The following is a 25,031-nucleotide window of genomic DNA, read 5'->3' as shown; positions in this document are numbered from 1 at the left end:
CGGGGACCATCATCTTACACCTTCATCCTCCTTCTCGCACACCCTACCCTACCCTTCGTACCCTTCTGTCTACCTCCTACTTCTGCACCCAGCTGCGATGCGAAGCCTCTTGCGCCGACACTCGTAGTCACCGTCTTTCGATTCGATTCAGTAATTCGGGTTCTTCTGTTCGTGTTATTACTTGCCCACCCTTTCTCTTCCCGCCTAGCTCTTCTTGTCGATCGGCGCGAGTCCTGTGCTTTTTTTTTCTTCTTCCCTTTTCTTCTCTTCGCCGTGATTAGTACCTCCCTCGTTCTCTCCACAGAGCCCAAGTTGCAGCAGCCAGCACCCAGTAAAGCCATTTCCGCGTTAAGTACTCTGCCGATCTCCACCGAAGCCCCCAGCCAGCTACCTGCGCTACGCTACTGCTACCACGATACCTCCTTACCACGGGTCACGACGCGCGAAACCATCTTCAGCCTCACTCAACCTTTTTCCGTTCGTGCACCACCAGCGTCGCCCTTTTCATCGGACTCTTTCAATTCGGTTTGCGCTTCGCATCCAAACCTCAGTCCTGAATTCTGGCTGCGAACTACGGCGCCGAATTCCGACCGGCCCCAACGGCCACTAATTTGATTGCTGCGTTAGGGGTTGGGCAGCCATTCGAGGCTCGACAGCACATTCCGCCGAGGTGAGTGACCGATCACGTTCAATCAACTGCCTTTGCCTCTGCAGTGGCAAGCCACCACTGGCATCGCTCGTGACTCTTCCTATCCGTCCATCACTGCCTGCCAGCGAAGGCACATCGTCCCGAAGCTGGTTTAAGGGGGAACCCTTACCACTGTGTTACCCTGTGACACGTTGTGTCCTCCCACCGCTTCCTCGGGCCATTGAGCGCACCATCAGAAGACGACCCCAAATCATTCTCAATCTGCCGCATCCTGCATACCACCTCGCAACGCACTGTTCCTAAACGCTAGCAACGAGCCCCGAGACCATCGCTTACCCTTTATTCCAGTGCCGCAGCATCGACCTTCTCGCTCGAGAATCTGCCGACACCCGCCGTATTTCCGTGTAGATATGTCGAAGGGCATCGAGGAGAAACCCCAAGCTGACTACGACGGATCCAAAGAGAGGACATCGCTTGCGCAAGAAGACGGGTCCAGTTCGAAAAAGAGCAGAGGTCTGCTCCACGTACCTTCGCGATCATCTTCCCAAAAGAACCAGTCATCGCCGACGGCAACCGGACTCAGCGGCGTGACGGCAAACGAGTCGAGAGACAGCATCGGTGGTCACTCCAAAGAATCCAAGAACAGCATGTTGGGCCGGCAGCGGAACGGGAGCGCGTCCAGCAACCGCTCTGGGGCTGGGACGGGCCCAGCCAACACACCGGGCTCCACGCAACCTAATTCGCCGGCTGGAGCACCCCAGAAACGCAAGAAGGGCGGTCTACTGTCGATGCTGGGCTGCTGTGTGGTGCCAGACCACGGAAATGCGCTAGAAGGCGGAGAGGAGGCTCTCCCGTCTCACAAGCTGGACAGAATCCCGCCCCGGCAGCTGACATCAAGCCGGCGCACTGGCACACCATCGGAACAAACTACAGGCAGCAAGAGTCAATTGCCGGAAAAGGAGAAGGAAAAGGACCCGCAAACTCAAGCCGTCCCCACACCTGAGCAGTCGAAGACGAAGCGCGCCTCCGGATCCGCTGCGCAGGACCAGTCTACCGTGGGAGACCATGAGAGCGAGTCAAAACAGACCACCCTAGTGGGCGCGACGGGACCAGGCATCACCGTGAACCCTCCAGTCTCCGAGATCCCGGAGAAGGCCGAACAGAGTGCAGATGCTTCCGCCCCAAAGGATAGCGACGGCGATGTAGCTATGCCCGATGCCGATACTTCGGCTCGGGTAAAGCAACCGGTCGTTGTTCCCGAAGAGCAGGAGCAGAGTGCGGTACAGTCGCCGCCTCCGGCGCCTGTAGAGGCACCCACTCCGCCTGCGGCCGTTCCCGAGGAGAAAGCAGTTGCGGTGACCGAGTCAACACCGGAGCAAAAGTTCTTATTGCCTCCTATTGAGCCTCACATGAAGGGCAGAAAGTGCCTTGTTCTGGATCTTGACGAAACCTTGGTCCACTCTTCATTCAAGGTATGTATCCGCTTGTAATAGCCTGTTGCGCAAGATGTCTGACTCGTGTTCTAGATTCTACACCAAGCCGACTTCACGATACCCGTCGAAATCGAAGGGAACTATCATAATGTCTACGTCATCAAGCGGCCCGGTGTTGATCAGTTCATGAAGCGGGTGGGTGAGCTTTATGAAGTCGTGGTATTTACTGCATCAGTCTCTAAGGTAAGTTGCACGCTCGCATCCCTCTGAGCCGTACGGTCCTAACTGGTTTCGAATAGTACGGCGACCCCCTTCTCGATCAGCTCGACATCCACAAGGTCGTCCACCACAGGCTTTTCCGGGAAAGCTGCTACAACCACCAAGGAAACTACGTCAAGGACCTGTCCCAGGTTGGCCGTGATCTGAAAGACACCATCATCATCGACAACTCGCCCACATCCTACATCTTCCACCCGCAACATGCCGTACCCATCAGCAGTTGGTTCTCCGATGCCCACGATAATGAATTATTAGATCTCATCCCGGTTCTTGAGGATTTGGCAGGCTCCAACGTCCAGGACGTCAGCCTCGTCCTCGACGTTACTCTTTAAAAGTTCTTTCTTCCAACATCCCCAAACTCAATTGCAGCCCGGGCCCATCGAGCACATCATAGCGGAAGGCGTTGGGTGATGATTTGTGTAGATGTACAGTTTAATCATATATAATCAGCGATTGGGAGCAGTTTTCTCCCGGGCCGGTTATCTGTTGGGTCAGTTGTCTACTTGCCTGACACAGCGGAAACCAGGTCCCTAGTTCAAAATAGAACGAAACTCCGCTTACGTGGCAACTCTGGCGGTGTCTCAGAGAAACGCCCGAGGCTTTGCACGCCGTGCGGTGATGTACTTCGCCATGAGTGCAAGTCTCCGTTGCAAGGTGCGCGCATCTGAGCGTTCGTACCCCAAGTCTGGAGCAGTTGGCGGAGGTGGAATAGGGTGTTGTTGGTACAATGCAGTACAGAAAAATATTTGGTTTTCCTTTGTCACGTCTCTTCTCTGCACTGCGGTGCATCGGTAGCACAGCACAGCACACATTTACAGGGTGTTCTTAGCTCTGGGGGTCTGCTTGCAGGCCAATTTTTTTGGGACTCAGGTTGATGTATACAAACTTTGCAGTGGGCTTCTTTTTTTCATATGTTGCCCAGGCAAAACCGGATACCCCCTTCTTCTCTTAGGCGGTTCAAAAGGCCTGTCTTGCTTTCTACAGCTATGAGAGCAAGCTTCGGGGTGGTGATGGGTGAGCATTTCGGGAAGCAGTTTCAAGGGAGAGAGGACGAGGCGGGGAGGCAGGAAGAAGGGGTCGTCAACCGAGCATAAAAGCGGAGGGCAGACCTGGGCGCTATGTGCTTCTCGGGGATTTTATGTAAAGCGTTGATTAGGATACCACAGATTCAAAGAGGCCTTGTAATCGTACCAGTATTTTGCGTGCACTAACTAGTTGAGGTGCTACTTATAATGGATACAAAACTATAGTCTGTGTTTGTTTGAAACTGATGGTGGAAGTTAGGGGACGGCAGGGAGGCCTGATGCGAGACACATCTCCAGTTTCCGTTCTCTGTATATGTTACAGCTGATGCGGTTTTGAGAACTACTGGGGTGGTGGGGGAATCAAAGGACTAACCCAGTGTGCAGTTCTGGTGATAGGTATTCGTTATGCTGACAAAAAGAAATGCTATAGTCGAAATGTCAAGCTCGATGAGCTTCTATCAGTTCACGAACCGCTCAATAGAGTGTTGAGCGGGAGGGCAAAAAGCGCAAAAGAAGAAATACCTCCGATGCGGGGAATCGAACCCCGGGCTACACGGATCTTTAATGAGAGCGTGTAATGTTAGCCACTACACCACATCGGATGATGGAAGAAATGCACTCTATGATGACCTATGATACTAGTCGGTGTTTTGACAGGAGGCATGTTTTGTTGTGGTCGGCGACGACGAAGCAACCCTTTGTATAGGGAAGATCGTGTATAAGGATAGGGAGTGAGGTTCAAGAGCCATGGCCCCTACTCTGCTTCGGAAAGTACATGTAGTATATCAGATTCAAAAGGTGAGAACTATTGAGCTCAAGAGTAAGTATGGAACCCTTCGTATATCGTCGTGGAACCAGGATGAGGTTACTATCAAGAAGTGGGTAACATGCTTCTATAGCGAAGATTCCCGACTATTGTACTAGATTCATCCAGCCGATGTTTATGACTGTATTTCATACCAATAGAAATGAACTTGGAGTTCGATTGACTATCTACATGACTTTTTGGTGAAGGGATTGCTACGGCACCGTTCGACATGGCTGCAAGAGGAGTTGAGTTTGCCATAATAGGTGTGACATTGTGTCCTGTCACGAGAGCTGGATTACCTGCACGATCTAATAGCCTCTAATGCACGCATTGCTGTGTTACAGTATTATATTCAGACTGGATTTTCAAGCCCCGAAGTGCGAGACTGTATCTCAGAATTTCTACTTGTCCGTGTCATAAAACATTCAATCAGTTGCTTTTTGTCTAATCCATAACCAGTCCATCTCCTCGTAGGAGACTTAGATTGCTTCAGCAGAAATCTCCTGGCCCTTGTATTTCTCCAGACCCTCGCCAGCCTATAAAGCGAACATTAGTAATTTGCGCTGGAAACTCCGCACCTGACGAGGGACGGTTGAACTTACGTAGCTTGTCAACGGGGATACTTCGAGACCCTCGTTCTTGACGACAGCCCCAGCAGCCGTGGCCCATCGCTGACCCTGGGACAGGATGTCGCTCTTGCTGGTGATCATGTTATCATCCTTGGCGTCGGTGCCGTTCTTCAAGGGGGAGAACTCCTCCCTCGCGCTTGACCTCGAGGCAGGCGAAATCGTTAAGCTCCAGCATGTTGAAGTTGTCGAACACGAACTGCTCGAGCTTGATGCCGTTGGGCTTCTCGGGCTTGACGGCGTTGCCGGACTCGGTGTCGACGCAGGGGATCTTCTTGCGGGCGATGTGGTGGGGCAGCTTGGCCATCCACTGGTCCATGCCGTTGAGGTAGGCGAAGGAGTAGTAGTGGTTGACGATGTTGGCGGCGCGGAACTTGAGCACGTCGGGCTGCTTGGCATCCTTGGCCTCGGCCGTGGCGCTGTCGATTTCGGAGTACTCGACCACGTCGGGCTTGCCGTTCTTGGACAGGATCAGGCCCACCGACTCGGTCGCGTTGCGCTTGCGGACCACCTTGGTGGCCAGCGACACACTCTTCTCGGCCGAGAAGCCGATGAAGACGGGGTCGGCCACCTTGACCAGGCAGTTGTCGACACAGTAGGCGTGGATGTGCTCAACGCCTCGTGCCTTCATGTCCTTGAGCACGGTCGCGGAATCGGCGCCGAACTTGGACGTGATGGGGGCCTGGTACAGGGCCTTGTACAGTCCACCGTTGCCATCGGGGGCGACGGCGACCTTGCCCTTGCCCTCGAGCATGATCTTGCCCTCGTTGGAGATGCAAGGTAGGACACCCTGCTCGAAGATCATGACATCTTCCTTCTCCATGCCGAAGTAAGAACCACGCTTTTGGCGGTCCTCCTCGGTCTCGTCGGGCAGGATGTCGCCCAGCGACTCCCCGTTGAAGAACTTCTCGGTGTTCTGGCGGGTCGGGCCGCTGGTCATGACGTACCAGGGGATGGTGACCTTCTCCTTGGGGAGTGCTTCTTCTGTGCCAGCTCTTGCGCCTTCAGGATTCGCTCGGCCTGGATCTGGAACAGGGACTTGCCCGAGGGCAGCTTGATGTTGAAGCAGCCCTTGGGGGCCTTGCTGCCCAGGCGGGTGCCCTGGCCGCCGGCCATGAGCACGACGGCCACCTTGTTCTCGGAAATGAGCTTCAGGCCCAGCTCGTACCACCGGTCAATGTCCTCCTGCTTGGAGTCGAGGATGCTGGCGGTGGCGGACTCGGGGAGGGGCTCGACGGTGGGGGGGCTTCTCTTCGGCCTGGGCGGGGCTCAGGGCTCGCTGGGTGATCTCGTTGATCTCCTTGGGGTCGAAGCCCTCGAGCTGGAGGTAGAGGGCCTCCTTCTCGGCATCGGAAAGGGAGTCGTAGAAGGTGTGCACCTGGCCCTGGCCGGCAGCGGCATACCGCTCCTTCTGGGCCTGGACGTTCTGCTCGTTGAAAGGTGCCGGCGCCATGTTGATGTCGGGCGTGGGGTAGGTATAGTAGTATATAGTACTTGGGAGAGTGGGAGGAAAGTCGTCACGGAGAGAGACAGGTTAAGTTGGGGATCAACAAGCAGGAATAGACCCTGGAAGCAAAGGGGGAGGGGTCCTTGACTTTATTTATAGCTTGGCTTCCGACTAGTGCCCTGCCTTAGTTCTACCCGGTTGGTTGGACAAAGGAGCGAATATAGCTGAAACTGCGGACACGATGTGCTATTCTGCGCTACGATTCCTCAAAAGCTGGCACCACCAGCACAGCCCGCATGGCTGGATACCTCAAGGAGTCAAGGTAACCCCACGGGATCGTATATGCAAGGTCGAATTGGTTCATGGGTTCGGATGTTTTGGTACAGTCGACCCAAGAGCGTAGATTGAACGAGTTTTGCCAGTCCAATCAGACACGCGACAAGAAACGGGTATTTACTGCGCAGAGGCATGCCATGCAAAGGTTCACAGCTGATTCTGACGTATTTGCCTTCATACCACACTACTGGAGGTGAATGGACTAACATACATACCTACACAGGAGCAGGCCGGTTTGTAATAGAATGGAGGTTTAACATTTGCTCAACGTGGGCCTTTCCCATCTCAAGAGCATGTTAAAATGTTTGCACGCCTTTCCACAACATTGCAATAATTTAAACTCACCCTCTCTCGCCCCAAAGTTCTTATTGTTCAGCTGTTCGCTAGCCAATCCGGAAGCCATTGCTGTCCCTTCTGTAACGCGGAAAGCTGGATTGGGGAGACGCCAGGCCAGGCCAGGCCAGTGCTCACATGCTTATTACAGTGGGTTGGATTCATGCGTACCAGCTAATGGTCAGCTAAAGGAGAAGCTCTGTAGGTGTTTGATGCGCTAGAACCCCCTAAAGGCAAGCTACATAAGCTACCTGGAGCTTCAGTTGGTCCCTAATAAGTCCACTGTCTCCAGCGCTCCGATTGATGCTTGTTGCCCAAAAGCACAGCAGTCGACCCAACTTCAGAAGAGGAAAGATCGCAAGCGCATCTCAATTCACCCTGCAGCAGACCATGTTGAATCGCGATGAAACCAGCTTCTTGATGCGTGTACCCTGAGAAAACCATGCCGACGGTTTCTGCCAACAATCTGCACCATTCTTACCAATGGCGACAATCAACCGGCGGTCCACCCGACACGCTTCAGAGGCCCAGCAGCGACAGGAGCGCAGTAGCGGGCGAAGCGCTGCGAAACGGGGTCGGAGCGACATTACCACCACTGCCCCTACTGCTGGCAGCAGCAACAGTATCGCGACCACAACCTCGACGCGCAGCAGCCACCCAAACCTCCCTCAGCAAACCCATCCCGCTCGAATGAAGCGCCCTCTGGAGATAATCGACACCAACTTGGACCATCCAAAGTCCAAAAGGGCCCGAATCGCTGTAGAAATCCTCTCGCGATCCATACCTCCCGGCATTAGCCCACCGAAATCAATTGCGGTGAGACCCCAGAGCACCACTCCGACCGCCGCCAAACCAGCGACCGTCGCGACAACGCAGCGAAAACTGCACCAGCAACGACAACAGCAAACCCCCCTCCTCCCTCCTCCTCGGAATCTCCGCCCCCTTTTGCCGCCGCTGCCGATCAGTCAGCAGCATCACACAGCCAGACGGCCACCACCTCGGTCGACAGCAGCAACCACAACGACCAACAATCACCGCTGCCGTCACTTACACGGCACCAAGAAAAACTTAAAAATGGCATTAAACACGAACTAGACAGGCTCCAGCCGAACGCAACCGATGTCGCACAGCAGCCCAAGGAGCAGGGAGGCCGAAAACTACGTTCACAGGAACAAACGAGATTCAAAAGCGAGCTTTCGGCCTACTTCCCCGATTACGATGAGGTAATTGGCAACGATCCAAAGGAGCAGCGTACGTAAAACCCAAGACAGTCTGGCCCAGCCCTGCAGCCTCGCAGCCCTGCAGGCCCCTTTGTTTCTATTTATTATTCATTAGTGGCCTGCAAGCATTGGATTTTGCTGACTTGAACCTCCTTTAACAGATGTCCTCAATGTCGATACTCCCATAGTCGTCTTTGACTCTAATACAACCCCTGATGCGCAGGCTCAGGGCGGCCGCATTTTGCCAAGCCGACATGCTGCCCATCATGATGCAGGGCCAGCATCTCACACAGCCAAGTCTGACAGTCAGCTAGCGCACTCTCGTTCAACGTTTGCATCGCCGAATGACGATTTCCCTGTAAAATCATACGGAGACGAGCTGTACACGAACCTGTTTGATTCGGAAATTGTTAGTAATGCACTTGTCCAAGACAACGACAACGATGACGATGAGGACCCTCTCGCAGACGAACACTATGAACCTGCACACAGAAGAGCCGAACGGCTGGAAAAGTCGATCCGCAACACAGAGAGAGGACGGGCACAGCACGAGCGTGACCAAATAGTGCGACTGCTCAGCGACCTACAGGGCCATGACTGGCTAAGGACGATGGGTGTCAATGGAGTCACCGAGAGCCGGAAAAAGACATTTGAGCCAGCACGAGATCACTTCATTCATGGCTGCCAGGCTATCCTGGAGAAGTTCCGTCACTGGACCCAGGAGGAGAAACGACTGAAGCTGGAAAGAGAACGGGCACTAGCCGAGCGAGAAGCCGGGTCGGAAGGCTCAGAAGAGCCAAGTGAGTCGGGAGAAGAGGAAGACGAGGCTGAGGCCAGCGAGCAGGATGATGAAATGATTAGCGCTGATTCTGATCGAGAGATCCCCGACAGCGTGAGCGACGGCGATCCACCGGATCACAGCGACGTAGACGCTTCTATCGCCAAGCAGTTACACGAAGAGGCACTCGCCCGAGCCAAGTATACGGCACCGACAGGCGCTAGGAGATCCCGGGCTGATCCGCCGCCACATCATTCGGATTTCTGGGCGCCACCGCGGGAGTTCACGTCGTTCTTCAGCAAGCGGCACGAGCGCGATGCCGCCATGAGAAGAAGTCGGAGAGGCCGTATAGTCATGGCTTGGGGCCACCCGATTCCCGACTTCGAAGAGGACGAGTTCGACCTTTCCGAGGAGTACCGGGACGAAGATTACATGAAGAGCCGGGCGCGGCGGAAACGGCGTGACAAGAGGGGACGCAAGTCATGATTCAGCACCGCCGTTGGGGCAGGATTACCACTGTGTGCTATACACAGTTCGTATCGGTTTTGACTGCATTTTACTGGGCATACCAAGGCGTATTGTATTGTGCGGGATGATAGTATCCTGCCGCGGATCATTCGCTGTGACTAGGCTTGAATGTGTCCCTACTTCTGTCACTTAAGAATAGCATGCATGTACAAAAATACCAAGTCCTGTTGAAGTCGGGACATTTCATCCTAGGAATTCGTTTGCTATCGTGATTTGATGCGGGAACTTTCGAAGCCCACCTCCAGTTGTGTAATCCCATAGCAATGATTGACTGACATGGTCAAGCAGGCCTCTGGACTTCGTCTGAGTACAGGTTCCAGAGCAAGCATATCATACAGCAGGACACGAATAATATCGACATAATAAACTGACTTACGGTGACTCCCGGGAGAATTTATGTGTTGACGGCCCAGGCCAGACTTATTCAACTTATCCGCCCCAAGAAACTTACGAACGTCTTCTTGCTCCCTCGATGATTCGTGCCGAAGATGTATAGCTAGGCCAGGATGTGGCTCTCCTGACCGAGGCAGTCTCTGGCTGCAAACATGGCCAACGCAGAACTCGAGGGGCTTCACCGGTTCTCGACTTCAACGTTGACTATAGTCAACTTTACTTGAGCCGGCAGAGACGAGGACACCCTTAGCCACAGCCAAAGAAGCATCGTGAGCATCGCAACGAAAGCTAGGGGGTAACAAGGCTACTGTACTAAATCTGATCTAGGATAAGGTTGGCAGGTGTTGTAATGCTGGTTGGAAACGCAAGACTGCTCTGGAGTTCGGTTCGGGATATGACCGAAGCAGTCAAAAAGGAATGACCACATGGTTGCCAAAAGGTCGCACCGAAGGAATCTATGCTTGACTTCTCAGACACCAGCATTTATTATCCAATTCCGCTAGAAAATATTGTACGTCTTCCCTTTCACGGCCCATCCCTGATCAGCTGGGCGGGAGCAAGGACTAAGACCAGGCTGTTTCTTTCCTTCGTGTATATTCGAAACGATGGAACGAAGAGGTTCGCAGTTTGAGTTGGACAATATCTGGAATGGGCCCATACGAGTCGTCTAAGATACGAGTATCGACTGCGCCGGTAGTAGACTTGAGTATGCACAGCAGGAAGGGCCCGTCTAGGAAACTTATAAGATATCATGTACTCTTTCTGGGTCCCTCCGTTCCCAATGTTCCTTTCAGTTGCTTGAGCGCAGTCTGCATTTCGAAGGCCCAGGTCCAATCACGGCACCTTCCATTCATTTTGGCCCTCAAATCATGAGCTCAGACGCCCATGGAGGGTGTACGTTGGTGTGAAGTCGTATCTTTAGCTGTCAGTCCATTCTATAGCTTGAGCTTACCGCCACCACAGCCATACAACTTCCTATCAATAACCTTGCATCACGTAGCATTGAACGCCTAACTCCGTATTCCCTCCCCATGTTCAGTTTCCGTAGAATTCGTAAGTGACCGGTTCAGTCACCTAGGTCAACTGATGATTGACTGAGTTGAGGCTGGCCATACCGTGGATAATCGATTACATAAGTCGGATGCCCCACTTGGGTACCAAAAAAACCTCTAACCTTTGGAGCAGTTGAGACGAGACGTGAGCAGGGTTATGTCATAAGCATCGTAGAGCCTCCGTTACAAAGGTTCGGCATCCAAACTGCAGCGACCTGAACGCGTCTTTTGCTTGGCGCGGCTGGAGAAGAGAGATGACCCCACCAGGTGCAGCTTGGAACCGATCTGATTGGCTCAAGCTCTCTAATTTCCGAAAGCTCAGGTATCAACCACTGCCAGACAGACACCCTTCTGCGATCAGGCAGGCCTGGACGTGGTCAGACACTGAAGTATCGACACTCGCAAGGCTGCACTGCACAGCACCGCACTGCGACATCGTGAACGGCGGCTTGGTCACTTTTTTTGCACCCTCGCCTTTGTGGCAACGATCCCGCGACAACGACGTTTCTACAATACCGCAACACTTCGCCATCTATCTGTACCATAGCGGAATTACTTTTTATCACCGACCGACGTGTGCCCATCAATTGCGCCGCCTTCGCACGTCGCCAATGAGCAAGCGAGCTCTCCCAACCTGAGGATCGCACCGACGCCTGCTCCAAGAGCGTCCCCCACTTCAATCTTTCGCTGCCTTTCCTGTATCTCCGACTTTTCGTCACTTGCGCTGCATCAAATTAATAATTTACTACCTTCTTAACGACTGGACAAACTTATTTCGTTGACGTCTGGACCGACCACCACCGACCGAATCACTTCGCGCCTGCTCCCAACCATCGCGTGTTCTCTTGATCACGGTCACCTCATATCCCACATCCCGGCCTCACAAGCGCCTTCGATAGACAACTGCCTCTTCGATCTACCACGCAATTCATCGATCCGACTCCATGAAAGGCGCCTCCGATACTCGATTGCGGTCTTCGTAACGCGCCGACTGCCTTGACGATGCCTGGCGCCATCATCGAGCTGGATCAGGTGCCCGCGCAGGAGGGCGACGCCGGTGCTTCTGGTGAACTCCCGATCGAGGACACACCAGTCCATCCCTACTCCGTCTTCCGGGAGCAGGTATGGCTGGACTTCGACTTGCGCGAGAAAGCCGTCAAGGGACGGGCGGACATCTTTATTAGCGTAACCGATGACTCCCTCGATGAGATCTTCATTGACGCGCGACAGTGTAGCATCGATCTAGAAAAAATCACCGTCAGCGGCTGCCCCGCAAAGGCCGTCTACAAAGATCCTTACGCAGCTGCCGACACGCCGGCTGGCTACGAATGGGGCGCGCAGCAATGGCCGATCAGGAAACATCGCATGCGTTCGCTACTGCACCGCCGACGGAGAGAGCTGTCTGCAACAGATCACGAGAAGGATAACTCGTGCACACCACTGGATGGTTCTCTCCGCGTCACTCTCCCGTCACTCAAGGATCGACAAGCCGGTTTGATAAAGTTGCGGGATGCGCCTCTTGAGCAGAAGCAGAAGCCAGACCCAGCTGATAAACATCTGCAAGAGATGAACGGGAAACTGTTCCACAAAATCACCATTCCCTTCACGCTGCGCAATATCCGGGACGGCTTGCAATTTGTTGGTGTCGACGAGGCCGATTCGAGATATCCTCATTTATACACACTGCACTCGGTCGAGCCGGGGATAGCTTCGTGCATCTTCCCTGCATAGACGATCCGGGCTGTCGGTCCAGTTGGAAGATATCTCTCACTTTCCCCAGAACCCTGGGAGATGGATTCCAGCGAGCGCCTGTTACCCAAACAAGCGGCCTGCTCAACGGCAATCGCAAGCGGAAACATGGCGAAGAGGAGCCGCGGCGGCGTCGCGGCGACGCTTTCACCGAAGAGGACAAACTACTTGAGTTAACAGCAGTCTGCTCAGGTAAACTGGAAGATGAGACCCTCGATTCGGCCGATGAGACGAAAAAGACCATGACGTTCGAGTGTCACAACAAGGCTGCTCGACATATCGGCTTTGCCATAGGGCCCTTCGAACACGTTGACTTATGGTCTGAGTTCAGAACCGAAGAAGACGATAACAAGCTCGGCTCTAATGCAACCAAAGTCCATGGCTACTGCCTCCCTGGCCGAGCCGAAGAAGTCCAAAATACCTGCGCTGCCATTGTCACTGCCATCGACCAATTTGCCATGAACTTTGGCCGATATCCTTTCGACAACTACAAAATCTGCTTCGTAGACGACATGGTTGCGAACAACGTACCCCTCTGTGGCTTCTCCATAGCCAGTACGCGGCTACTTTACCCGTGTGAGATTTTCGACACCGAGATCGAGACTACTCGGATCCTTGTCCACTCTCTGGCCTGCCAGTGGTTTGGCATCAACATCATTCCGAACACTAGCGCGGATATATGGCTTGTAGTGGGCATTGCTTGGTTCATGACCGACTACTTCATGAAGTTCATCTGTGGTAACAACCACTATAGATTCACGATGAAGTCGAGGGCGGACCAGCTGATCGAGATGGACATGAATCGTCCATCGTTACATACACTGGGCGAACACTTGCATCTGGGTGATTTTGAGGTGGAATTTATGGACCTGAAAGCACCCCTGGTGCTTTTATTCTCGACCGTCGGCTCAGCAAGTCCTCTAGCTCAGCACCGATTGTGAGATTGATCAACAAGATGGTTAGTAAGGCAAACACATCTGGCGATCAGGGCGATGAGATCTTGGCTTCAGAGCCATTTCGCAAGGCATGCGAAAAACAGGGCCAAACGCGACTCGAGAGCTTCTGGAATCAGTGGATACTCGGGTCCGGATGTCCTCGCTTTGATGTCTACCAGAAATTCAACAAGAAGCGGCTTTGCGTGGAAATGACGATCCGGCAAGTCCAGGATATTGCCGCCCACAAGGCTCGGGCTTTGGACAAGAACGCCTTCTGGGGCGACGTCTTGGAGGAAACACACTCTGTCTGGGCCGGCGAGTTGCAGCATTGTTTCAGTGGGCCAATGACTATCCGGATTCATGAGGCCGATGGTACACCTTATGAGCACATCGTGGAGATCAAAGAGGAGACAGCTAAGTCCATCAAATTCGAGATACCCTACAACACCAAGTACAAACGACTCAAGAGGAGTCGGCGCCAGAGAGATCGGCAGATCGCGGCCAATACCAATAAGAACACAGAAGAAAACCAAGAAGATGGCGCGCTTCTGTACTCTCTTGGCGATGTTCTCCAAGGCCAAGACGATGTGGAAGAATGGGGTCTCCATGATTGGAACGAGGACCAGGAAGCGCAGATGGACCAGGAGTCGTACGAGTGGATCCGGATGGACGCCGATTTCGAATGGGTCTGCACCATGAAAACCAACATGCAGCCTTACATGTACGTCTCCCAGTTGCAGCAGGATAGGGATGTTGTGGCACAGCAAGACTCGATGCTGTATATGGAGCTACTATCGCACAAGAACGGAGCTCACCCTCTGGCCTCGACTATCCTGACAAGGACACTACGTGATCTTCGTTATTTCCATGGCATTCGCACTATGGCAGCAACGATACTGCAGCTTCACGCCGTGGATGGTCCTGCGGAACGTATCGGGCTGAAGCATCTCCTGAAAGTTTTCCAGACCTTCTTCTGCTATGAGGGGACATACACGCCACGCCCGAATGATTTCTACAACAAACAACAATACCTAATACAATGTTCAATCATTGAGACTGTGGCAAAAGTCCGAGATAGGGATGGGAAATGCCCCGAGGAGGCACGTCGCTTCATCCTGGAACAAATTCAGAACAACAACAACGAGGAGAACTGTTACTCGGATCAGTTTTACATCTGCAAGCTCATTAAGGCTCTGGCGACATGCCAGATACCTGATGAGAAGAAAAGTAAGACGTCCATGTCCATGTCCATGTCCTTCGGCGACGGAGACGAGGACGAGGATGGAGATGTTGCTGTCGACAAAGAACCGCAGGAGTTCAAGGAGCGTGCGTTGGAGGAGATCGATCGGTATCGTAGAATGGACGAGTACTCTCCTTCATACCAAAATTGCTTCACGGTTGCGGCACTTGACGCCTTGTGCCAGATGATGAAGGCCAAGGTTATACCGTCAGATCCTCTCGTATTTGTCCAATACCTACAGGACAAGACTATTGATGTCGTCCGTATCAAGGGGTTCGAGGCAATGGTGGAGCTTGGACACATGTCCCATCCAGTCTTCCTACGATTCCTTCTTTCCGTCATTGGAACAGATTCTTCACCTTTTGTGCGCAGTCGTCTTTTCAAGATTCTTTGCCGTGGGCTGGCTAGCATCGCCATCGGCGAACACGAGGACCCCGAAAACGATAAACCAGCTGGCAATGAGTCCGGTCTCATCGTTGACGACACAGCCCTCGAAGCTAAACAGAAAGCGAAGGCCCGCCGCGAAAATCTCAACCTGGCCTTGAGTGCACTCAAAGAGAAGACGAAGGACGATCTTGTAATGCAGGAGGTTGTCTGGAACACCCTGGACTCCCCTGTCTTGACGGTTGCCGAAAGGAGGAATATGCTGGATATGTGCTCTATCCTCTTCGAAGAGGATGAACAACTTACGCTCCGGTTCAACTACCCAGTTTATTGGACTGCTTCCCGGGGCGAAAAGCAGCGCAATAAGGTAACATCATCTCCTCCCAGGAACTACGTTTATTCCGAAGCCCTGACTAACCACTGGATACAGATACATGTAAACTTCCATCGACATTATCGGACACAATCTCGAAAGAAGTACAAGTCCTATGCGGAACCCCCATCGGCGTCATCCGCAAAGCCAGAGCAGCCCAAGCGCACTATCACCCTGAATCTCAACACTCTGAATCTCAACAAGAACCCGAGTCTCGGTCCAGTCAAAGCCGCTTCCCCTTCTGCCAATGCTGTGCCTCCAGTGGTTGTGAAACCGAGCGTCAGCGAAGCGAAACCGATTCCCAAACCAGCTGCCAAACCAGCTTTTAAACCGGCTTCCAAGCCGGCCCCCAGTGTGGTGAAATCCACGCCAACGGTTACTGTATCAGCCTCGCGGCCAGAACCCAAGCCTAAATCTGCTAGCCCAGTCAAGGATGCTCTCAAGGAAGCTCGTCGCGATAGCATCTCGGTGCAAGCCCCCCGTCCCAGTGCGGAAAAGCCTTCTGCTGCAGTTGGCGCGGTACCAGCCACCCCGGCCACCTCGGCAAAAGCAATGTCGCCGGCAACTTCGTCTGAACGCAGGGCTCTCCCCTCGGTCGGATCACAGCCCAAAGCACCCGGTTTCTCGAAGCCGAGGGATGACTTTGGCAAGCCGAGAGATGGGCCTGTCAAAATTAAGGAAATCAAAGTTAGGGAGCAGACGCCCAAGCCGCCCAGAGATAGAGATAGTCCGAAGGACAGTCTTCCAGTCAAGCTCAAGGAGAACTCGTCTAAACCAAAGGACGGTCTCCCCAAGCCGCCAAAAGACCGGGTTTTGGCCAAGCTCCCGACTTTCATCAGCAAGAGCAGTGGCAGCCTCCCCGGCAAGAGTAGTGGCAGTCTCCCCGGAAAGAGCAGTAGCAGCCTCCCTGGCAAGAACAATGGCGGTAACTCTGGCAAGAGCAGTGGAGCCAACTCCCCGGCTTCGCTTGCTCCCCAGATCCCAAAGTCGTTGAAGAGGCAAAGCAACGAGCCCAGCGAGTCGCCTAGGCCGACGAAGATTGTCAAGCTCAACACCAAGGGTCTTCCAGCACACATCTTCAAGAAACGATCCAAGGTGGTTACGGTCAAATTCAAGGCCTGGGACAAGCTTAAGCGCAAACCATCACCTGCAAGAACAGCCACCCCTGATGCTGGCTCAATCCGTGCTAGCAGCAAGAGCCAGCACCTACAATCCTCCAAACATCAGCACCGTGCAGGCTCTGTCGGGTTCTCGAAGCACAGCAAGTCGCACTCGCCTCACGTATCCACGCCCACGTCAACCGGCAATAATTCGTTCCCGTCGCCACCGATGCGTCCCACTCAGACAATTAAGACATCGTCCGCTAAGATCCTGAGTGGTACAAACAATGGTGGCAATGGCGTCAAGGCCATCCGAAAGCCACTGCCAGGCAGCACTCCCGGGGGCGGCGGCTCCAGTGGGGGATCCAGTGGCAGCTCCAACGACCGCAGGCCGCTACCTTCTGCCGGCCGCACCTCGCTCCCATCAGGGGGAAGCCCTCACACCTCCTCTTCGCATCCCCAACAGCCACCGCCACCCAACAGCACGCCATCCACCATCTTGTCGGGGACGAAATCCAAGATCAAGATCAAAGTCAAGCCTACTTCGTCTTCCCAGCCGCAGTAAGGCCCGGCAAGCGATAGGCTACGTACGACTGCACGATTCTTGAACGCGTCATAGCTTGATCTTCCCACCTCTGAAGCCAATACCATATACACATATACAGGCAGTTTTAGCGAACACTTCCTCGTTTTGATCAAACGGATGATGAACCTCACTCTGATGAAAAATTTGGGAGGGCGGTTTCCGGTTCTCGCACGTACCATAACTGCATAGCATGGCGTTTTTGGGGATCAGGGGAAAGGCACAAGTGCAATAAAAATTAAGCATTGCCTTTCCATTCGTTGTCTTTTTTCTTTTTCTTCCGCTTCTTGTTCTCGGCTATCCAGGTTCTTGCTTTCGCCAGATTCTCCCTTTCACGTAATTATGCGTGTGCGTGCGGGTGCCGGTGGGAAGGGGGCAAACGCAAGGCGAGGCGCTGAGATGGGAGATGGGGTTTTGACAAGGAGACGATTACTGGGCTTCGTCTCTCGTCATGGAGGCGACGAAATTTGTACAAAAAGGTAGAGATAGCATTGGTGCCCATCCGCCCTTGAGCCAGAAGGTGGAAGAGTGAATCTTCATGCGATGAAATAGCATGCGTACATAATTCACGCACAGATTGGATGGCGAGCAGCATTTGCAGCTCTCGGCACCCAGTCAGAATGCATTACATTACTACTACAGCTGCCTCCGTCACATGGTAGTGATGCTGAATGCCAGCGCTGATTTCACATAATTGACGATGTGGTTTTACTATTTTGACGGCCTGTTTTGGTCATGTTTGCCCAAAAGAAGTGAGCCGCTCCATATCTATTATATTTTCGCTACTTGGTCCGGGTAACCAATGTGTAGGACCAAATTAGGTGACGCGCTGCCAGAGTTCTATATGTGGCTATGCCGAACCTAACCCTAACCCCCTTGGTAGATGCGTGTATTCTCGCATGATGGTCGCCTTGGACTGGCCTGCACCCAGTATCAGACAACTTCCCGCCTGCGAGCCGTCATTATCCAAATACGCTTGCACATAGGGTCTGTGAGGGGACGGAGACAGATAGAAAGGAACACCCCAATTTGTTCCCAATCCAGAAGGTCCGTCGCAGTTGGCGCTGCTGGAAGCAGCCGTGTTCCAGAGAGCCACAAGCCATATATAGTGACTAGCGCATGCTGCAGCTGCCATTCCATCAACCGCCATCGCTCGGCGAGCTGGGGGTTTCCCCCTTGAGACATGCTATTCAGCCTCTGCCTCCTTACTCATCCACCCCTTGCCGTCCGCCTCGTGCCAGCAGCTCCCGCGGCACCAGAGACGCCAATCCGCTCCTCGCGGCTGCGCGTCATGCGCCCTTCGCCTGCCGCATGGCCCCGAGTGCTCACATAGCCCGTCCCCGCCCCCGCCGTCCTCGTACCCCTCGTCGTAGGTGCCGACGCCGCGGCCGCGCTGGCGGCAGTACCCCGCATCGCCCGGGCTCGCGTATTTCCTCCTCCACCGCCTCCACCGGCCGTGGGCCGAGTAGGCGCCTGCGGGATCTGCGACGCCGCGGCCGGGGCCGCTGCTCCTCCTCCTCCTCCGCCCCCGGGACCGGCAGGGGTGACGGTGATGTGGTGGTTGGACGGTACGGGCGTCACGGCCAGGTTCGGTGCTGGCGCGGACGGTTCTCGTGATCGCCTCGAGGGCGGCTCGGCGCTGCCCTGCCTCATCGCGGCGGCTGGCGTCGGGCGCATGGACCGCGGCATGGACTGGATGGCGCCGGCGACGTCGGGGTCGTAGTCGGCCATCTCCTCGTCCTCGTCTTCGTCGTCATCGCTGTCGTTGTATTGCTCTTCCACGTCCGACGTGTCGAGCTGCTGGTGATGCGGGTCGCGTGCGCCTTGTTGCTGCTGCTGTTGCTGTTTCTGCTGCGCCAGCCGTTGCGCGGCGAGGCGCTGTCCGCGTTGATCTAGCACGGAGGGCTCGCCCATGTCCGATTCGTCGTCGTCATCATCGTCGTCCTCCTCTTCTTCTTCCTCGTCGTCCTCGGGACTGCCGTACCCCCAATCGTTGGCGTCGGCCTCGGGCGGGGACGAGAGACCGGCACCGCCCTGGTGCACCTCGGGCGTCGCGTGGAGCGGCGACGACTGCTGCTGCTGCTGTTGGTGGTACTGCTGTTGCTGCTGCTGGTGTTGGTGGTGCAGTGGCGAAGACGGCGCGGCGAGGCGCGGGGTGGTTTCGCGGTGCAGGCGGCCGCGCGGAGACGAGTAGTGGGCTTGCATTCGCGGGGCGGCCTGGGCCTGGGCCTGGGCTTGGGCCTGTTTCCGGGCTTGCAGCTGGGCTTCTTGGAGCTGGGCGGCTCGGCGGTCTTCGTAGGAGGCGATGTCCTCGCTCGTCAGGGTGAGGGTTGTCGGGGGCCGGCGGAACATGGCGGTGGTGCTGACGTGCGCGTGCGCGTGCGCGTGTGTATGTCTGCTTGGCTAGGTATGGATGGTTGGGGATGTAGCCCAGGCAAAAAAGGGCAGCTTAGTGAGAATTATGCCGCAATGGGGTTGGTATGACGTGTGGGTAAGGGTCGTGTATGACCGAATTGATATCCAAGAACTCGGTATCGCATTCGTGGGGAATAATGTATGTAATCAAAACTTGTAAGCAGCGAAAAGTGCCGACTTTGGAGAGTTGGGATGAAGCTGGAGATGCGCTGCGCTGCAACTGTTGTTGATTGTTGGTGGGGCTGGCTGTAGGGCTGAAAAAGGCTGGTGGGGTTTAGGCCTGGCGCCATCTCTGGCTGGGCGAGACTTCTTCGGGTACGGGTACCTTGAACCGTTCCCTAAGGCGAACGAACCTAGCAGAGAACCCAGTGCTTGGTGCTTGCTGTCTAGGCTGTAGCAGTCCCATGCCTGCTTGGACCTACAAACAAGAGGGTAATACGGGCCTCGTTCCCCCACGAATCGCCTATCACACCATAATATCTTATGTTGTCTCTCTCCCTCTCATAACCCTCATTCCGGAAGGGGCTGCAGTTCTTTTCGAAGCACAACGTTCCAGCCCCTTGGCTTGCTTACCCAGACATGGGTCAATACACGAGGTTCGCATGAAACGTGGGCAGCTCCTTGCGATGGCTCTGACCAATAAAACAAGATCCATCTGCGAGAAAAGTCATCATGGCCCCCAAACTGTCATCTTGCCCGAAAGTACTTCCAGAATCCAAAATCGTTATTTCCACCGCGGTGACCGGGGGTGCCAAAGGGGCTGAGGTCCTGATATCAGATCAGATATGCCTCAAGGTGAGCTAAGGTAAGCACTTGTCCAGCGTCGTACGGGAGGGTGGTATACATAGACCGAAACCCCATGATGCTGGCAATTTGAGTGGCGTTGGATCTCTTCCTCGTCATATCACCAAACGGCCCGAGAGTCTACCTTCTTTCGAATATGGGCATGCAAAAAATGGCTAGTAGTAAGTGTACTCAAATCAACGAGATCGACAGCGTTGCAAACGTGTAATCGACGATGTCGAGACAGTCATATATACTGACCATGGTTCCCAAATCCAGGGCTGTTTGCACAACGGGGTATGAGCCCTTCGCTCTCGCGCGACCCATGCCCAGCAGCAGATGGCACCCTCTTCGGTGACATCGTGGACTTCAAGGTGGCCTGCGGGGTGGACATGCCCAAGTCGGACCTTGCCACTGTCGACGCCAACAACTTCACCCACTGCATGGACATATGCATCTCCTCGCACCCAAAGTGCCTGGGCTTCGTCTTCGACGCTCTGGGGCAGTCCAACAACCCGCACAATTGCTGGCCCAAGAGCTTCTTGGCCCCTGCCGTCACCCAAAAGTTCATCCTGGACTCGGCCGTCGCCACGAATGTGCCCACTGCCGAGGATGACTGCGCGAAGCTTGGCTCTGTCTACTCTGCCAAGGTGCCTGGAGTAGAAGGGCAGGACCTGCAGTTCCAGGTCAACTGTGGCAAATACTATGCCCCTGGATTCCTGGCCGAAATGCAAGCCTCGAGCATGGCCAACTGCATAGACAAGTGCGCCCAGTACAACAAGGACCACTCCTCTCCCAAATGCGTGGCCGTGGCGTACGATTCGACACAAAACTACGGCTACCTCAACTGCTACCTGAAGCAGAGTGTAGAAACAAACAGAATGGCCCCCAATCCAAACTACAAATTCGACATGGCGCTCGCGGTAGCAAATCCCACGACCGCTTCAGGTACGAGCGGCTCGATAGCCACGCCTTCAACGATCCCGAACTCGCCCGATACGAGCTCAGCGAGTAATCACAGCAGCGGGCCAGGGGGCCTCGGGCTCCTATGTGCCGTCCTGGGTGATAGGAGCGGTCCTTGGCCCTATCTTGGCATTGGTACTGGTCGGCCTTGTGGTTTTGTACTTGCGGCGTAAGCGCCGAGGGGTTGTGCGGGCCGATCAACCGAGACCGAACTTCAAAGTGCCGAGTGCGTCATCATCGACGACGGCTTCGTCGCGGAATAACGTAATGGTGGAGGCCCCGTCCCCGGTGCAGATCGCCCCAGCGTCGTCTACGAGGGCGGGGGAGCTGGAGGCGCAGATCGTCAACCCCGGCGAGCTGGAGGCGTACACAGCACCTGCGTTAGAGCATGAGTCGGAAAACGCTTCGAGATATAAGGTATGTAGGTTCTAGGAACGATAATGGAAGTGACATGAGCGATCGCCGGGCTCACTCGCTACCGTGGGTTAAGATCTGAACATAGATGGCATGGTTTTATTGCATTATACAGGGGCCTTACACTGTACAAACCGAGACGACACATAATATCAAGTAATTCAATATGGATAGACATAGCTGGAGAAAGTCGATGAGTTGATATCCATGTCACGCTAATGTGAATGTTGCAATCTTCGAGTTCGGTAGCTGATATCCTTTCAGGGGCTGCTGGTCGGATAGGGGTTGCTCACAAAATCTCGGGGCGAATCCTCCAAAATCTAACATAACCGGCCAGGTGACCATCTTACTATAGCCCACTCAACAGCACCTAATATTCTCGTATTTATCGTGTAATCCACCACCATACTTCTCTTCGTTGGTGCACGGTTTTCAGTACCTCAGTCCCCTCTCTCTTCAGCCACTACGTACGTAAAAGCGTCGATGATGAACATTGACCGCCTGTCGCCATTATGCATGTGAATATTGCTACAAACAACAAACGATAATCTTCTGGACTCTCTTGGATGATGCCAACCGCAATGCAAGCCAGACCCATGGCTAGAATCAAATTCCACACGATATTCGACGAAGCTACCTAAAACCAGGCTTAATCAGACGCTCCCGAGATTCCCTCGAGGGGATGAATCTGAGGAGTTGAGCCATTCTCTCTGTTTCGACCGAGTTACAGTTTCATCAAATCCAACGCTGAAGTCCTTGTACTGGAGTCTAATGTCATGCAGTCACCAACAATTGTGATAAGAGGCCTGGCTGGCTTGCTGCGATGGCCCACATGATGGTTGATGAAATCGAGAGGTAGGACCACTGAACAGATCACCTCATACAACATCAAGTAAGAAGTAGAAAACTCGAGCTCCTGGAATCTTTGTCAGTCTCCATTGCTGCTGATTGAGACTGAATGTCAATTAAAGTATGAGGCTAGGAAAGATGTACTGGGTACAGTAAAATAGGAACGCAATGCATAATTCAGAGTGCGACAACGAGACGGCTTCTCTGGTCAGTGGTCGACCGAGACCATAATAATGGATGTCCGTCTTTCACTTGTCGACTTTGAGTGAACTCAACGCGTTTTATCGCAGAAACTCTTTCCACCGAAAGTAACCTGCGCTTCCCGAGAATGGATCCATATGGCCCTTAGCCATTGCGATCGGCGCGTACTTGTCACCGATGTTGTTGTACAGGGTTATTAGTTCCAGTTCGTGCCTGGAGCAAGACGAGCCACTTCCTCGTCCGACAAAGGGACACATCCGCAGCCACAAACGAATCCCCATTGAGAGTAGAGCTCCTCCCGGCATGACGCATACGTAATAGTCAGCTCGGTTCCGGCAGCCACATCCTGGGTCATTGTGAAGATGATCCGGCGCTTGCCATGGTCGCCATCCTCATCGAACTTGTACGAGACGGTGTTGCGAGGACTGCAGGAGTGGTTGAATCTGGCCGCCACAAGAAAGATGCCTGCCTGGCCTCCGCCAACATTGAAGCTGAAAGCCGAATTAGCCTAGAACACATATTTCCTACGTTTCAAAACGTTCTTCATACCTGTTCGTACGGAAGATGGACGTGACCGCGTCAAATCCGGCATAGGGGCAGTGAGCAGCCATGCGCTTAAAAGCCTGCTGGGAGCCAACAGTCAACTTATCGAACTCATCGTATAAGGTGACGTGATCGGCGTGGAACAGCTCGGGCTCGACCAAAATCTGCTGGCCCCATCTGAGGTCCTTGCGGGCGAACGCACCGTATCCCGCAAGGGGTGACTTGCGGATCTCGAAGAACTTGTTGCGGTAGTGCTCGGGCGAGCTCGGCGGGCCGGGCGGGTACTCGTCGTCGTCGCGCTCGACTGGACGTCCAGGATGTGGGCGAGGTGCTCCGTGCGGGCGGAAGATCTCTACAACGTGGAGGGCAACTATTAGTATTACGACAAGCACTCATCAGTCAACGGACGGAAATCACCTTCGATCTCGCCGGTGGAGACTCCAGAATCACCGCTGGCTGGAGGGCTCTGGCCATCAGGACCACCAGTGCTTTCCCCAATTCCAGAGTCCGATGCACCGTCGGCGTTGGCGCCGCTGCTGGTAGCACCGCGTTTGCCTCCAGGCACTTCTCGTGCCAATCCCTGAGCTTTGTTCCGGTCATCGGGAAGAGGGACGAATGAGACCTTCATCTGCTGTTCCTCCAGCTTTCGATCCGCGCTAGAGAATGTCAGCTTCACGCTTGCTCTCACTCAGTCGCCACGGGGTTGTTATACTTCAGAGTCAGCTTGAAATGAGGCAGATGGCCGATACGCTCGCATCTCTTGATAAAAGGCAGGCCGTCGAAGGAAAGCGTTGCTGTCATTCTGTTCAGGATCAGGGAATCGGAGCTTCGGGATCGGGAACTCTGGCTACTGAAGAGGCTTGTGGTCTTGCGGATGAGATTGGTATGACCATGATCGGAATTGCCTGGGGTAGGAAGCTCATGAGACTGAGTTGTATCATCCTGCTCTCCACCACGTTGAGAGATAGAATCGAAAGGAGTCAATTCGGGGAAAGGAAGCTGGAACTCGGAGAGTGACAGACGAGAAGACTAAATGGTGAGTTTTATGCGGCCAAGCAAGCTTTGGAAGTAATCACTTACCGAACTGGTCGTAGAAGGTGTAGAAGGGGGACTGGGGTACCCGTGTTTGTCCATGGTGACTGTAGGGCGGTCGTGTTTGTCAAACTAGAACCCCAAGTTGCGTTGGTGAGTGTATAGGTCTATAGCAGCTCCCTTTGCGATTTCTCAAACGTTAGCTGTTGATCAGTACTTACCCTATGTGGCATTTATCTTTAGCACCACGTTTGCTGGCACAAATCAGCATCAGCTGTGGCATATGGAAAAAGGGGTCGTCGAGGGGAGAAAGAAGAGCGGCTGCTTTTTCGTATTCAATGCAAGAGTGGGTGTAACAATGCCAGCAGAAGCATGGAAAAGGGGTCGGCGGCGGGGGGAGATAGCACCTGCCGCTTTCTTGCCTTCCCGTGAAAGAAAAGTTGCAGCAGCGTTGGGATAGGTAGGTGATGGAAAAGAGAGAATTTTGGGGCATGGAAAAAAGGGGTCGGCGATGGGAGGAAAGAAGACTTGCAGCTCCTTCGCCTTCAACGCAGGAGACG

General features: G+C 54.0%; 7 protein-coding genes across 7 annotated transcripts; 4 read left to right on the top strand and 3 right to left on the bottom strand.

Annotated features, from left to right (window-relative positions):
• Positions 1-1,059: 1,059 nt before the first annotated feature.
• On the top strand, positions 1,060-2,693 carry PG997_009873 (phosphatase PSR2; the record flags this gene model as incomplete). Its single annotated transcript, XM_066814188.1, has 3 exons — positions 1,060-2,121; positions 2,176-2,325; positions 2,382-2,693. The coding sequence occupies 3 exons, from the start codon at positions 1,060-1,062 to the stop codon at positions 2,691-2,693; spliced, it is 1,524 nt and encodes a 507-aa protein (XP_066666150.1).
• A 1,980-nt stretch (positions 2,694-4,673) lies between these two features.
• On the bottom strand, positions 4,674-6,273 carry PG997_009872 (UDP-N-acetylglucosamine pyrophosphorylase; the record flags this gene model as incomplete). The annotated part of the gene is made up of 5 exons (XM_066814187.1): positions 4,674-4,730; positions 4,797-4,889; positions 4,948-5,815; positions 5,854-6,050; positions 6,079-6,273. 5 exons carry the CDS (start codon positions 6,271-6,273, stop codon positions 4,674-4,676), a joined length of 1,410 nt encoding a protein of 469 aa, XP_066666149.1.
• A 1,146-nt stretch (positions 6,274-7,419) lies between these two features.
• On the top strand, positions 7,420-9,420 carry PG997_009871 (uncharacterized protein; the record flags this gene model as incomplete). Its single annotated transcript, XM_066814186.1, has 3 exons — positions 7,420-7,900; positions 8,032-8,187; positions 8,318-9,420. The coding sequence occupies 3 exons, from the start codon at positions 7,420-7,422 to the stop codon at positions 9,418-9,420; spliced, it is 1,740 nt and encodes a 579-aa protein (XP_066666148.1).
• Positions 9,421-11,909: 2,489 nt separating this feature from the next.
• PG997_009870 (Transcription initiation factor TFIID subunit 2) lies at positions 11,910-17,253 on the top strand (the record flags this gene model as incomplete). The annotated part of the gene is made up of 3 exons (XM_066814185.1): positions 11,910-12,619; positions 12,688-13,394; positions 13,511-17,253. 3 exons carry the CDS (start codon positions 11,910-11,912, stop codon positions 17,251-17,253), a joined length of 5,160 nt encoding a protein of 1,719 aa, XP_066666147.1.
• Positions 17,254-18,480: 1,227 nt separating this feature from the next.
• Positions 18,481-19,623, bottom strand: PG997_009869 (uncharacterized protein; the record flags this gene model as incomplete). Its single annotated transcript, XM_066814184.1, has 1 exon — positions 18,481-19,623. The coding sequence occupies one exon, from the start codon at positions 19,621-19,623 to the stop codon at positions 18,481-18,483; it is 1,143 nt and encodes a 380-aa protein (XP_066666146.1).
• Positions 19,624-20,768: 1,145 nt separating this feature from the next.
• On the top strand, positions 20,769-21,605 carry PG997_009868 (uncharacterized protein; the record flags this gene model as incomplete). The annotated part of the gene is made up of 1 exon (XM_066814183.1): positions 20,769-21,605. The coding sequence occupies one exon, from the start codon at positions 20,769-20,771 to the stop codon at positions 21,603-21,605; it is 837 nt and encodes a 278-aa protein (XP_066666145.1).
• Positions 21,606-23,092: 1,487 nt separating this feature from the next.
• On the bottom strand, positions 23,093-24,573 carry PG997_009867 (uncharacterized protein; the record flags this gene model as incomplete). Its single annotated transcript, XM_066814182.1, has 5 exons — positions 23,093-23,387; positions 23,446-23,809; positions 23,857-24,095; positions 24,152-24,468; positions 24,520-24,573. 5 exons carry the CDS (start codon positions 24,571-24,573, stop codon positions 23,093-23,095), a joined length of 1,269 nt encoding a protein of 422 aa, XP_066666144.1.
• Between the last annotated feature and the right edge of the window lie 458 nt (positions 24,574-25,031).

Source organism: Apiospora hydei, assembly GCF_038363865.1.
Source record: "Apiospora hydei strain CBS 114990 chromosome Unknown utg000007l_segment0_segment0, whole genome shotgun sequence".
NCBI classification, from domain to species: Eukaryota; Fungi; Ascomycota; class Sordariomycetes; order Amphisphaeriales; family Apiosporaceae; genus Apiospora; species Apiospora hydei.
This window is presented reverse-complemented; position numbering and strand designations above follow the sequence as displayed.